We start from the raw sequence: 13,578 nt of genomic DNA on the forward strand, positions 1-13,578 counted from the left end.
TACAGGAGTTTCCTAAAGGATTATTTCTAGTATTTTGGTACATTTGTGAATACAAACTACATGAGGTAACAGAAATTGCATTTTTTTTACTAAAACAAATTTGGTTTCCTGCAGGGATTCTATAACAACCATGACTCTTGTATGCACTCTGTAAGGAGTTAGATGATGATTTAGTCTTTGGCCTTAAGGACAGTTCATAGCTTAAGGCCTATATTATTTTATAGTAACCTTGGTCATTTCTGTACCTTCTATGGAGTTTTAAGCTAGTTTTCACCTTCAAGTGAGGTCAAGGAAGTCACAGGCAGTGTAATTTTGGACAGATCCTATACTGATTCCTATATATCAATTACTGTAAATGCACTGTATAAGGAGTTCAAGCAACTCTACATTTTTAGAGACGTCTAAGGTCATAAGCAAGGGCATTTCTTGATAGAACATAAACAGCTTTCTGTAACTGTTCCATAAAAACAATAATCCTATGTGCACTCTATAAGGAGTAACAAAAAAGGTTAGGCATAATAAGTATACCTGAAAATTGACTGGGTCACTGTGTGGGCCCTGTTTTTTTAGGTAGCAGCCTGTCTTGATTGATCTTTATAGAGAAAGCCAAAGAAAACTTATATACCAGTTATTGTTCAAGTCTGCCATGCAGACTCAGTGTAGTCATTAGAGTGCTTTTGAAGAAATTCAATATGGCAGCCAAGCTCGAGCCTACCTGACCTGTCCTGAATGAAATGCTCTTAATCATGTGAAAACACAATTCGCCAAGTACGAGTTCTGTGGTATATTGTTTTCAGACATTATTTTAATTGAATTTTGTAGCATATAGTTTAACATAGAAGCTAAACTTTCTGGCCTGTCAGTGTAACTGTCACTCTATCATAACCCACAGACTTTAACAAACTTTGTGGGCTTTCTACCAGGGCATTTCAAAACTTCAGTAGGAGCAAATCTGAATTACAACCCCAGCGCTCCGGCTACTGTGTTGCATTGTCCCCAAATGAGCCTGTATCAGAACAAAATCTCAAAGAGATGCGTAGCTGAAAATGACCTCTTTGAGCCTAATTGACCTAACTGAGCCAGGGCTTCATGAGAACGGTTGGAAAAGTAACGCTGTTCCCCTGCAGATTCAGAACCCGTCGTGGATCGGGAGCAGCAGTGCCGCCTCTCCTGTACCTGGCTGTGTGGTTCCCTGCGACACGGTGACCTCCTGCATGACCCCTCACCCTCACGCCGCCGGGAGCGTCTCTGATTTCCTGGGCGTGCCCAGCCCCGGAGGGCACATGGGACAGACACACATGGGCAGCCTGTTCGGGAGCCCGGGCATTGGGGCAGGGATCAATGGCTATGATCTCAACACCGAGCCCGACCGCAAGTCCTCCAGTATCGCCGCTCTGCGCATGAAGGCTAAAGAACACAGCGCTGCTATTTCCTGGGCAACATGATGCACTACGCCAGGGAGCTCCTTTTAATTTAAATGAGTGAAAAGGCAATATCAGACAAAACAGAAAAGTGCTGAATCGGAAAAAAAAAAACAAATTCGAAAAAACAGATAGGCCTAAGAGACTCTTTCAGTACGTGAACTCATCCAAGGACATCTCTCATGAATTGAGAGGCTACAGATGTGAGCAAGAGATGTATGGTTTATCAACGAAGAGTTCAGGTGTCCTCGCACGTCTGAGATTAGGAGGTTGGGATACTGTAAAACAAAAAATATCCACATCCAGAAGACAAAGTGAATGTTTAAGCTTGTTAAAAGGCAACCACAATATACAGTAAACTGGCATTGTTTGGAAACAAAAGAACATCACATTTGGTTTCATGACGACGATGATGAAATCTAATGCTGTAGGCTGAAACAAATTTTGCTGCACACCACTTGCTAGTTTTGTTAAAGGTGTGAGTCCACCAAGCATTTGAAATGGGTGGCAAAAATTTTTCCTTGAAGCCAAAAAAATGTGCAGACTCTAGCACATAACAATTGGTTATCGTTTTCCCAAGGGCATTTCTTGTTTTACAGTACTGTTTCCACTTGTCTTTTCAACCACATCCTTGTCATTCACAGGGTTTGTCTTTTATTATTTTCCTCTAGGGTGCTTGGGGCAAGGTATTGCTATACACTGAATTTATATGAATATTATAAGGCCAGTCCATCGTGTCTTTTTGCCTGGATTAACAACATCCTTTCTCACAATTCATTTTCACACATGTAACATTTATTTGATATACTGCAGTGTATAGTCCTTTCATATGGCTTCTTTTTGCAGTCTGTGTAAAAACAACTCTCAGCTTTATTCTTCTCACAGGGTTGTCTGCAATTGTGTTTAAATGAGAAAGGGGAGCAAAACCTTCAAAGTAATTGTAAACAGCAAAATCGGCTGAAAAATGTGGTAATATAAGTAAGCATAGCTTTGTCAGACCCAGTTAGTTTTGAACTTTCCTATTATACAGACAAATTGAAAAGCTTAATGAAAATGGTTTTTCAAATGGTGTGAAAAGCACATTTGTTTTCTTTAACCTCCTCCACCCAAAAAAAGTTACATTTTCCAAAGTTAAGCAGGTACAGCCAACTGAAAAAACTTTCCATTTTAGACCATCCTACATCAGGCATTTTAAAGTCTCCTGCGGTAGATTAAACCAACGTACAATAACTTGCATGTCATCACTTCAAGGTCGTTACCTTACCACGCTTAAGATGAATTCCCCAAACGAATTCATGAGAGAATTTTCATTAACGCTGCGGACAATCAAACAACAAACGTATTTGTAAGTTGAAATGAAGTGACCTGAAACTTCACCTACTGTATGCAAAGACTTAAGTAGCAACCAAACTATGAAAGCCATGCCCAGCTAGAGATGACAGTGACTCAACAAGAAACAAAACCACCTTTATTCAGGAGGCAGGAGGTAGAGTTTGCTTTGATTGCTACGTTGTTTTCTCTTCATTTATCCCTTTGCACATTTTTTGCATTGGTTTTCATACTTCACCATAGATACTTTCTTTTGCCTTTGGAGATTTAAGAGCTGCTTGCAAAAGTTCCTTAGAACTGGTAACCAAGTGGCCCTGCTGGTTTGAGGGCGGCAGGGCCTGGGAGAATCGCACAGGCCTTTGCTGTTTGTGTGCGAGGTGAGAGATTGGCATTGATTTAAAGTGGACATGCAATTTCCTCCCCTTTCCACACTACTGATCCACCACAAGGGACTACTTACAAATCTGAAATGGCTTGTGTGTCTTGTTGGATAATACTGGAAGTTTCACATCAAAGCTTTATATATGAAGGGGAATTTCATTCCTTAAAAAGAATAAAGAAAGGTGTGAAAGTCCAAGAAAAGCTTAAAGGGAGACATTTCTCAGTATAAGGCTGTAAAACACCAAAGGAGAACTAGGAGTCACTGACACATCTACAGGCACAGCTATGAAAAGCCTCAGGATGGTACTGGAGCCGGAGGTGAAGACTGAATTTTGAGCTGTGTTTCATTTCATTCTTGGCAACCGCCCCTGTGAAATGATTTCAAGAAAAATCTCTGCTCTGCCAGAGAGAGGATCTGGTTCCCCCAAGTCCCACTTGCTTAAGGGCTTTCCTTGGCTTCCACTTGTCCCCGCTGTGTTTCGGTCAATGGACATTATCCATATGACGACGAAGAAGCCTCATCGCTAAGCCATCATGCCTTTTGGATCAGCACTGGCACAAGGTGACAGAAATCCGCAAACACAGAATATTTGCACAGATCTTTTTCTCACCTTTCAGATGGGGTGGGCATTCCGATCAAGAAAAAAAGAAGCTGTTCTAAATTTGAAATTGAATCTGAACCCCCCCACCACCACCACATCCTTGAAAAATGAATCCAAGTTTACAAATAAAAAACACATTCCTTCTCATTGAAATCCCGCTGGAAAACAAAAAGCTCTTTAAAAAGAGAAAGAATTGTTAGCTTGGTAATCTTAAAGGAAAAATCAAAGGTCCCTGTTTGGGACTGAGGGGTTGACTGAGAGGGCAGTATGTGAACTGTCCGCACTTTTTCCAAAATTAAAAACGAAACAACAAAGGTATCGAAACAGACAAAGCTTAGAAAACTGATATTATTTGTCAGTTTACATACTGATGTTAAAATGACAGGAAATTAAGTTTGAATAAAGTGCTTTAAACCGAGCTGCAAATACTCAGGAGCTAAGAAAAGCATGGCAAAAAAAACTAAGAAGTGTTAAAAAAAGCTAAGAAGTTTCAAGACTGCAGCGGCTCTCATTTCAGAAAAATACTCTTCTCTTTTCTCTGCAGTTTTCTAAAACTCCTGGACATTTAGATCAATCAACTTTTCTTTCACATATCCCAAAAGGAGATTTTCCTGTATTTAAATTAAATGTAATTTATATAATCCACATAATTCCCCACAGACCAGAAATTGCTTCCTCTCTCTATATTAATAATGATAACATATGATAATTCTTTCCTGTTGACTGCTCCTCATTCTCATAGACCTGAAGCTGTGCTAGATGAGTTCACTGCTATAACTAATTGCGTTTGTTACATTGGTACCTCAGCATTGAGTGCTGTTTACCTAAAAATTCCCAATGAGAAATTTGTTCTTTCTACTTTACCTGCAGTTAATCTGGAGGACATACAGAAATTTTGAGCATCCTTTCTAGAAAAACAATTAAAATAATCCATCCATCTTCTAACCATTTTATCCAACAGTACAAATAATTGAAAGCATATTGTAAGAAGACAAGCAGTAAAGAAAAAGTTGTCACTCTGGTGTCACTCACCGAAAAGAGAAAACGTTATTAGAAACTATCACGTTCCAGGTCTCTAACGCAGTGTTATTTTAAAACCTATTATTCTGTTCATTTCTGAATAGTATAATAGATTTTAAAACCTTTTATAAAATAGCTATAAAATAGTTAGACCAGCATTGACAAGATTTTATGTATAGTTTCTACATACTGGAACATTTATTGCACTGGAATAACATGATTTACCAATGACCTTAAACGTGCGTATATGTGGTAGTCTCTTTCAATCCGAAATGTGTTCGCCGCTTTTGGGAAAATTGCCTTTGAGCTTATGCCCTGTGCTAAGAAGGGCCATATGGGTTAAGCAGCCACTGTGATTCAGTGTCCTGGGAAAAGGACAGTCCACGCAGCTGCAATGAGTTAAATACAAAACAAACATCCATCACACATGCTTACCATCAGCTGTCATAGCTCCTCTTTCAAAGAATCGTCACGACCGCCAGCCCCACTCCACGGGTGCAACAACACAGCAGAATGCTGGGAACTCCTTCAGCACATGAGCCCAGATTTAAATACAATTTTTAACATTGGTACGGGGCCACCTGTGGCAAACGGATTGGACAACAAGAGAGAAAGAGCAAAGAATCTGCCTATATCCACCATGAGTAGAAATTCCTCTTCACTACAAAGTGCCTCGGAGCAGTCACATGCAGCAATCATTATTATTCTTCTTCAAACTCACCCTGAACCATTTTTTTTTCAAATGGAAGGCATTCATTTATTTATACCGTCGCTCTCTGTCATTGCATTTTTGTAATTCATTTGACTTAAAATTTAACATATTTTAAAAAATTACCAAATCGAAGCAAACTAGTTGAGGGGCATGGCTTTCATAACATCACATTTAAGATCACCTAAAATTGAAAACACATTTAAATATGATGTATAAATGTCCTTTTATTGGATGACTCCATGCTACTTATCTGTTTTTATTCCTCTTCTTAAGATGTCCACTTCTTTAGTCTCCTGCACAGTGGTAAACAGGGGGTTTAGGCTAAAAGCTTGGTCGCTATCTCGGTAACTTACACAGACTGCAGTAGGCAAATAACAGCCAAAAGCCCTCCTCCACACTCTTGTTCATTTGCAGACTTAGAGAATAAAATGTTTTGGGGTCTCGAAAACTTTGAACCCCATGCCACCTACTGTGGTGTAAGCAAGTAGAGTAAAATAAATCTTTAGAAATATGTTCAGTGTGTAGATTTTGTTTTCTTTATGTTCAAAATAATGTCTTTAAATCCAACCACACACTTAGGCTTATCACTTTCTACATAAAGAGTGTTGGGACAAAAATGTTGGCAACTATCCTGACTCCCTTTCTACCATCATCACAACTAGAGGAGGATGAGGAGGTCCTCCTGGCTATAGGGGGCGCTTTTGGCAGTCAGAGACATTAATGCAAAAGTTCACATCCGTGCCTTGGCCACCAGATAACCCCTCTCCCATCCTCTGTCCCCTTCCAGTTCTAATACTACTGAAGCAGGGCAATATGTTTTCCAGATTCATATGATAAAAGTGTATTTTTTGGTTCATTTTCATGTTTGTGTGTGTGCATGTGTGGTTTTTGTTGTGTAAATTTATTGATTTTCAGTGAAAAGACCCTTGAAACTGTAACTAATTTGTTACAAATGTAATGTATCATTTTAAGAAATTTGAAGTTTTTCTTTTTTGAGTTTTGTTTGGTTTTTTAACCTGGCTTATTAGGCAAAAAAAAAACAACACAAAATGGTTTATAAATGGTAGGCTAAAAAAAGGTTTTCATGGCTTTAAGCAACCTTGTACTGCTTTTAAAATAATAGTTATATTTTTAATCCTGTTCATGTACTTATATTATTTTGTTTTATTATGCAATAAGTTATTGCACTTATCAAAGGTTTTTGCAAGTGCCATTATACTTACATTAAGACCAGATCTTTACAGAATGTAGCAAACTCCAAAAGGTGTTGTCCCAAGAACAAATACAAAATGTTTTCAATACAACACTCGGATCAGCAAAACTGTTTCTCCTGCCAAACTCCTTTCCCAGAATGCACAAATTACTGATTGCAAAAAACATAGATGGGCTCTCCACGAGCTAGCAATTACGTGCAATGTTTTTCCTCATCTTTAATTTTCATATTGTATTTGTTCATTACTGGCAAAACAAAACAGATTTTAGCCAAACACAGGACTCTAGAAGTTTATCATAGACAAAACTGGAAAAAAAACAAAGCCCCTTTCCCCAAAAAAAATCTTTTAGCTTGATTAAAACTCTCTCTTGGTCTACTTAAGAGGGATAACCTCCAACAATGTTTTCTTCTAATCACAACGTACGAAGAGAAAAAACGAAAGGGGGCAAATTAAGATTATTTATGTAGAAAGATACAGGGTGGGTGTGCAGAAGAGAAAATTCCCATTGATTGTGTGTGGGAGTAACATTTCTGCAAAACGGTTCCCACTGAGTAGTCAGAACTATTTTTAAAAGTTCGGCTTGTGAAAAGACAGACAGAAATTCTCAGACCACTAATTCTCTCCCCTTTACTATCATGTTGAATAAGAACACGTATAAAACCTCTGGCCTCTGTGGCTTTCTCTCCGTCCTGCAGCTATAGTAAAGATCTGACCTTAAAAGAGTTCAGAATATGATGCACAGAGAGAGTTTTGTTTTGTCATTTTATTTGCAAGTGTTTTAAAAATGTACCGGTCATCAATAAAACTTGTGGAAAAAGCCTTATTGTGTTTTAATTCGTTGAATGTGTTCTCCCTATGGACAAACTGAAACCCCCTCTGGTTGTATTTGCTTTGGAAGAAATGGGGGCTGAAATGAGATCGGAGAGCCTCCAAGAATCTCACGCTAATTGAAGTCGACAAAAATACTAACAGCGCCCTTTTGAACTGCTGACATTGTACAGGGTGGATTACAGAGCGTATATTAACAACAGGTGACAGCCGACATTGAACAGCGGTGCTGAAAATTGCCTGCTGCTTACAAAGGGTCCGATCAGAGCCAATGTGGTCAAAAGCAGGAGAAGGAGTGGGGCTGACAGGGAGACAATCAAGAGAGGCTCACGTAGGAAGACTCCATTTAAGTGGCAATGTCCTCGGGTCCCCCCAGGAATGAGATTCAAAAAGAAATGACATGAAAAGAGCACTATTTGTGGAGGTGTTATTGTGGACATGTTCTCGTTAGCAGGACAGCCTTGTTGGAGCTTCATTACGAGAGAGCACTCTGCAGCGTTTTGCTGCTGGCCTATAACATGAAACATTCTGCCGCACTAAAGGAGTCTGGATTTGAAGCTTCTATTGCTAGATTTTTAATTTTGTGTCTCACCAGAACATGCTTTTTCTTTGTTAAACTAGCCTTTACAAATACTGTGTGTGGACAGTCGCATACACAAAATTGTGCTTCAGCCCAGAGGTTTCCTTGGTTACAGCTCTGCTCAGTCTCCATTATTCCACAGCCTTCTTCTGTACTTCTTAAAATCTGCATCTTTAAGTGCTCAGGCATTTACAGTGGAAAGGTCTGCACTCAAACCTTTCACTCATTTATTCAGAGTATGTCTGTTAGGACTTTTTAGTCTTTCATAAGATCAGCTGACCTACAGATAAAAGCAACTGTCACACAGCTAAGTTGCCAATTTCAGCACAAGAAAAAGAAAATGAAAAAAGGGAAAAGGAGAAACACTAAACACTTGTTAAAAGAATAAAATCACAAAATACCTTTACTGACTTTTTCTTCTTAAAAGGATTGGGTTTAGCAATAGGACATACAGTAGTTAAGTGTTTCACATTGAGCTTCCAGCTGAAGTAAAAAAAAAAGAGCATTTCAAATTCGAGTATTTAATCGAAATCTCAGAAATATCATTCGGCAATCAGAAGGCTTACAGAAAGAACCCTGTCAACACTCTTAAGACCTTTATAAAGACATCTGGTTTGAAAGAATGTCAGAAAACAGAAAGGTATGCAACTGCAGAAAAAAACTCTTGCTTAAATCCTTTTTCCCCTTGAACCCACATACTTCTCCTCAAGACAGGAATTTTTCTCTCAAAAAGATGTGGTGAACACATCTTTTTTTCCCTGTAATTTGGTTGCCTGAGCTTTTCTTCTATTCCTCTTGTTTTTAACAGTGATTGCGGGCATCTATTTATGTTAGGAAATATGGGATCTAGGTTTAAAGAGCATTGTGACTCTTTAGTAAATATTTCCAGTAAACAACAATTATTGCTTCCTTAGCATTATCCTGCAATAAAAAAATAAGACTTGAATCAACGCAACGTCTGACTGAAATAAAAGTGCTAAACATCCATGGGCTTATACAGATAGTATTTAGCCATCTCCCCAACCACCTCAACCATATGTTTCTCACCCTGCTCTACCTGGTACTCCTAATCAAAAGTAAAATTCTGCTAAAGTACAGGTAATACAGAGTTGCTATCACGGAGTACCTAGCGCTCTGTTAATACAGTTATTCATGTCATCTGGCAGTCTACTACTACTAACAACAACAACAATAATAATAGTGTTAATAAAGACAGAAACACAAGCACCACATATTACACTGCCATAATCTGCAAAGAAATGTGTTCCTTATTATTGCTGACTTGTGAAAGTCAGATCAGTCCAATGTGGGGGATACAACTAAGTAATTGCTTTTTAATTCATGTTTGCAAAAATTTCTAGCACTCATCTCACACATCTTAGTTTTTAGGTTTTTAATTTTGATATTTTCAGACACCGTTATTTATTTGCAATATACCATCATAAAAAGACATAAGAAGGACAATATTGACATTTTGTTCATACATTAAAAAGCAGACTGTGATATATGTGGAATTCCTGTTGGAAACGAATTGTGCTTTATGGGTTGTGGGCAAAAAATGGAAGACTAAGGCAGGCACAAACATGTTAAAAACAGAAAAACACTGAATAATTGAAAGTTACCAACAGCCAGAATGTTCTCATTTTAGACTACCTCCACACTTAAGGTCCTTGAGAACTTAGAATCAATGACTGGTTTTATTTATTACAATAGCCTGTTTCATAGTACATGAAATGAATAGACTGGAAATGTTTCAGTTCCTAAAATTTACACTTGCTAGGATTTCCTTTCTGTCTGTCTGCACTAGTTACTCAAAGCCCTTAACGGCTGTAAAGCAAATTTTGCTCGACTTTGACACTTTCAAAGTGTCAAACACTTTGAGACATTCAAATTACCAGGAAAGAGTCCATGGATACTTATTGTGTTACAGCTACATCATTAGTCTGAGAACACTGAAGTTCCCATTGACTGGCCAATTTAATTAATTCATACAAGCACTAACAAATAGCTTTATTCAAACCAAACCTGAATGGCGGCAAATTTTATAAGGCAGCAAAGTTAAGGTGATTTAGGCTGGAATTATTTTACTATAATACTATTAAACAAAGAATAAAAAAGAAAAAAAAAGATATTTTATTTCATTTTTGTAGACATTTGTCACGTTTACTACTTGGACATTTTTTGGTATTTTATATTTGTGTCCCTTAGCCTGCAGTCGGATGTGCTCTGATTGACTCTAGTTAATTCTGAGAGACACAACTAATAGGACTACAGCTCACCAATTTTCAATGACTGGTATGACAGTTCTAAAATAGAGGGAGAAGGAACAAACCTTAACCCAATAGAAAATACAGTTAATGCCTATGAGCTACTTTCAGCAGATAAAATCACTTAAATAATCTACAGTAGAATCAGAAGGAATAACGTACTCTGGTTTGCAAATAGCAGGACACCATCTATGAATGAGAGAGCTCTGCATGTGCCAGTTCACGTCAACCAGACAATGCTGACAGGTGTAGAACTTTCATGGGCAGGTCATGTGATAAACAGCAGAAAAGTGGTTTCACCTTTTTCTAGGGAAAATGATCATCAGTAGTCAGGTGAACAGAATGCCAAAAATCTACCTGCCAATAAAGGGAAAATGTTACAGTACCACCATCTGAAATGGAAAACATTCTGAACACGTTTTATACTCTCTAACTCCACATCAGATCTTCTTGGCATACTCTGCCAAAGGGAAATGTGTATTTGACCAAGTAAAACTTGAAACAATCAATTCCATGTTTTTAACCATTGCTTGTATTTTCTATTTCATATTTATCCAGATTGGAATTACCAATTATTTATTTTTTCTGGGAACACAGCATTGTCTTCTGTACAATGCAGGGGAGAAAGAGGACAGGCAGAGCAACTGGAGCCCTTCATCTCTTGACATCTTACAGGAAAGCTGGTCGCACTGCAAGCCTGAATGAAACCAGGAAGTTGCCACAAGATTGGCCACGTTGCTAAGGCTGCTCAGGCCAGCTTGTCCCAGCCCACCACTCGATGGCACCCTGCCTGCTGTGTCCACTTGGGGAAACATGGTCACAGTCAGCCTGTGATACAATCGGGGCTTGGACACAAAGCGTCATGACCACAGGACTTAACCTGAGTTTGGAGAGAGTGCCGGTCCTGCTTAGGCCATTTGTGAGCCTCCATCTGAGAAGTTTAACTTATGATAAATCGCTCCCATAATTCGCTAATATTTTGACTCTGCATTCCCCTTTATTATCCCAGTTTTATTACAGCAAAACACCAGCCAGATAAGAAACTCCCCAGCATGAAACACAGAGACGTAGAGCCATGACAAAGAGATAAGGAAAGCCTCAGACAAGATGAGGCACCTAATCCGAAACTGCACTCTTCTTACTTTTTACACGTCAGGTACCATACACAATTATGAGGCTAAGTGCTAAGCTAGCCTTTAAAACCTGGATCCGATTCATCTTCTGGGAGAGGATGAGCAATTTCCAAAGGACATCCCCACACAACCAGCCCTTTCTGCTCTGTGCACATAAGGTAACCCGTGGCAGGGGCTTCTAATAAAAAATATGGAATGGCGATTTTTCAGGTTCACAGGCTGGAAAGTCCTCACACAAAAGAAACAGTCTTGGGTGAGGTTGAGGTTTTACATCAAGCTTCCTGCTGCTCACAGGCTCCCGATGTTGGGGAAGCTCTTGAGTTTCTCCGGGAAGTCGTCCTTGTAGAGGACAGGATCAGCACGATGCTCCACCACTTTGAGAGGCATCGTTCCAAAGACGGAGGCAAACTTGTTGATGCACTCCGACCTGAGGAGAGATGATGTCAGTCAGTACAAGACTGACAACACTGGGTGCCTTGCAGTGGGAGAATTAACCAGGTAAATTCAAGGTGAAAGGGGTATTAAAACACAAAGCAACCACCATAAGGTTGCTTTAGAAGAATTTAGAACAGAAAACAAAACGTTTATTTTCTTAAAGAAACAGTTATCAGAAGTCATATGAAATCTTGGCTGGGCAAGACAGGTGGAAAGCACAATGTGGCTGAGACTTGGCCAAAATCAGTGGGCTCCAAACGACAGGCCTTAAAATGTTGACAGCATTGGTTAGAATAACAGTGAAAATTTGACATCACACTAGGTATCAACTTTATCAAATGTAAGAGATGTTTGAAATAGAAATCTGACATTTAAATTACAAAGGATCCATAAAATCTTCACAGCATATCCAAGGCAGTGGTTTCAGACAATCCACAGTAATACAGTATATATTTATACACATGTTTTTTTTTTAACACGGGCAAGCATTTTGACTGGCAGTCAGGTGGGCAGCCAACACATTAGACCATGCTCCAAATGGCTGCAGTGGGCACAGGATTAATGGGTACAGTCTGAGGATTGTTAGTAACTACACAATGGCTTTCAGATGCAGGACAAGGTTTGCCAGGGAATGGGTATAGCCAGAATTCAGATTAAAGAGCCGCTGTGTAGTTCAAGGAACAGGCAGCCATCCAGCATTCGGAAGTTGAGAAGAGTTTATGATATTTTGGGGCACCTGGATTTGAACTCAGCAGACATACTTTGCAGTGAGCTATACCCCTGTGTGCTCTTTAAATGTGGAGACTGAATTAGAGCTCAGGAAAGCAGGATACTCTTACCTCTCCACCATGTGTGTCTGGTCTAGGGACAACCCATCGATAGCTGTGCACTCAGGGCACTTAAACTTCTTCCGAGGGGTCACCTGAAGAAAGGGAAAAATGCATGTGAAAACCATGCAGATTCCCTTTGAAGCAGCATGCACAATATAGTTTACACAGGCATTGCCAGGCTTCAGAACTGCTTACTCAATAAACAGTACACTAATGTATATTCTTCCTTGGAAAAAAGTGCATCAAATGTTTATCAAAATGCTCCTGCTTTTTAATGAGAAAAAAGAATATTGCATTGCAGTTAAGAACTTCACTTCTCAGCTTACATAAAGAGGTTCTTCAGAAAAACATCACACTGCAGAGCTGTGAAAACGACCCATGTTGCATTATTACTTAAACACACAAATTCCATTAAACAAACGTATTCAGTGGAGCTTTGTGGCCAAGACTGGGAGGAGAAAGAGAGATGAGATGACAGTGTATTTAATTCAGCTTTAATGAGTATTATCAGTGCCAGTCTGCCCTGTGTAAACAGACCTCTCCAACTCACATATAGAAAGGATATAGAATGACCTTTCCAGTTTTCCCCTCGGCTCATTACCAGTGAGAGGCATGATTAAGGGGGGTGAGAGGAGAGTTTGTGGCAAGGGGAGGGGGGGCGTATTTACTTCAGAGGCAGCCCCAGCAAGCTTAAGTAAACATATTTTATTGGGAGGGACATCACTCAAGTTGTTTGGAAGGATATACACATGGTATGGTGACATGGTAGCTCTGTCCAGCACCACTTAAGTTTCATTAAAACAATTTCAATGTGAACAATTAGGAG

At 39.2% G+C, this 13,578-nt stretch overlaps 2 protein-coding genes across 2 annotated transcripts in view; one reads left to right on the top strand and one right to left on the bottom strand.

Moving 5' to 3' along the window:
• The window catches only part of alx4a (ALX homeobox 4a), a 43,572-nt gene extending 40,382 nt beyond the window's left edge, over positions 1 to 3,190 (top strand). Inside the window, exon 4 of the mRNA XM_006642480.3 lies at positions 1,128 to 3,190. Within this exon, the coding sequence (XP_006642543.1) occupies positions 1,128 to 1,445 (318 nt within the window). The 3' untranslated portion in view covers positions 1,446 to 3,190. The remainder of the gene's footprint in view (positions 1 to 1,127) is intronic.
• Positions 3,191 to 9,465: 6,275 nt separating this feature from the next.
• Positions 9,466 to 13,578, bottom strand: part of ext2 (exostosin glycosyltransferase 2) — a 38,517-nt gene continuing 34,404 nt past the window's right edge. The window contains exons 14-15 of the mRNA XM_006642479.3: positions 12,762 to 12,844; positions 9,466 to 11,914 (exon numbers count right to left, since the gene is read on the bottom strand). Of these exons, the coding sequence (XP_006642542.2) occupies positions 11,776 to 11,914; positions 12,762 to 12,844 (222 nt within the window). The 3' untranslated portion in view covers positions 9,466 to 11,775. The remainder of the gene's footprint in view (positions 11,915 to 12,761; positions 12,845 to 13,578) is intronic.

The sequence above is a fragment of the Lepisosteus oculatus genome, chromosome 21 (assembly GCF_040954835.1).
Source record: "Lepisosteus oculatus isolate fLepOcu1 chromosome 21, fLepOcu1.hap2, whole genome shotgun sequence".
NCBI classification, from domain to species: domain Eukaryota; kingdom Metazoa; phylum Chordata; class Actinopteri; order Semionotiformes; family Lepisosteidae; genus Lepisosteus; species Lepisosteus oculatus.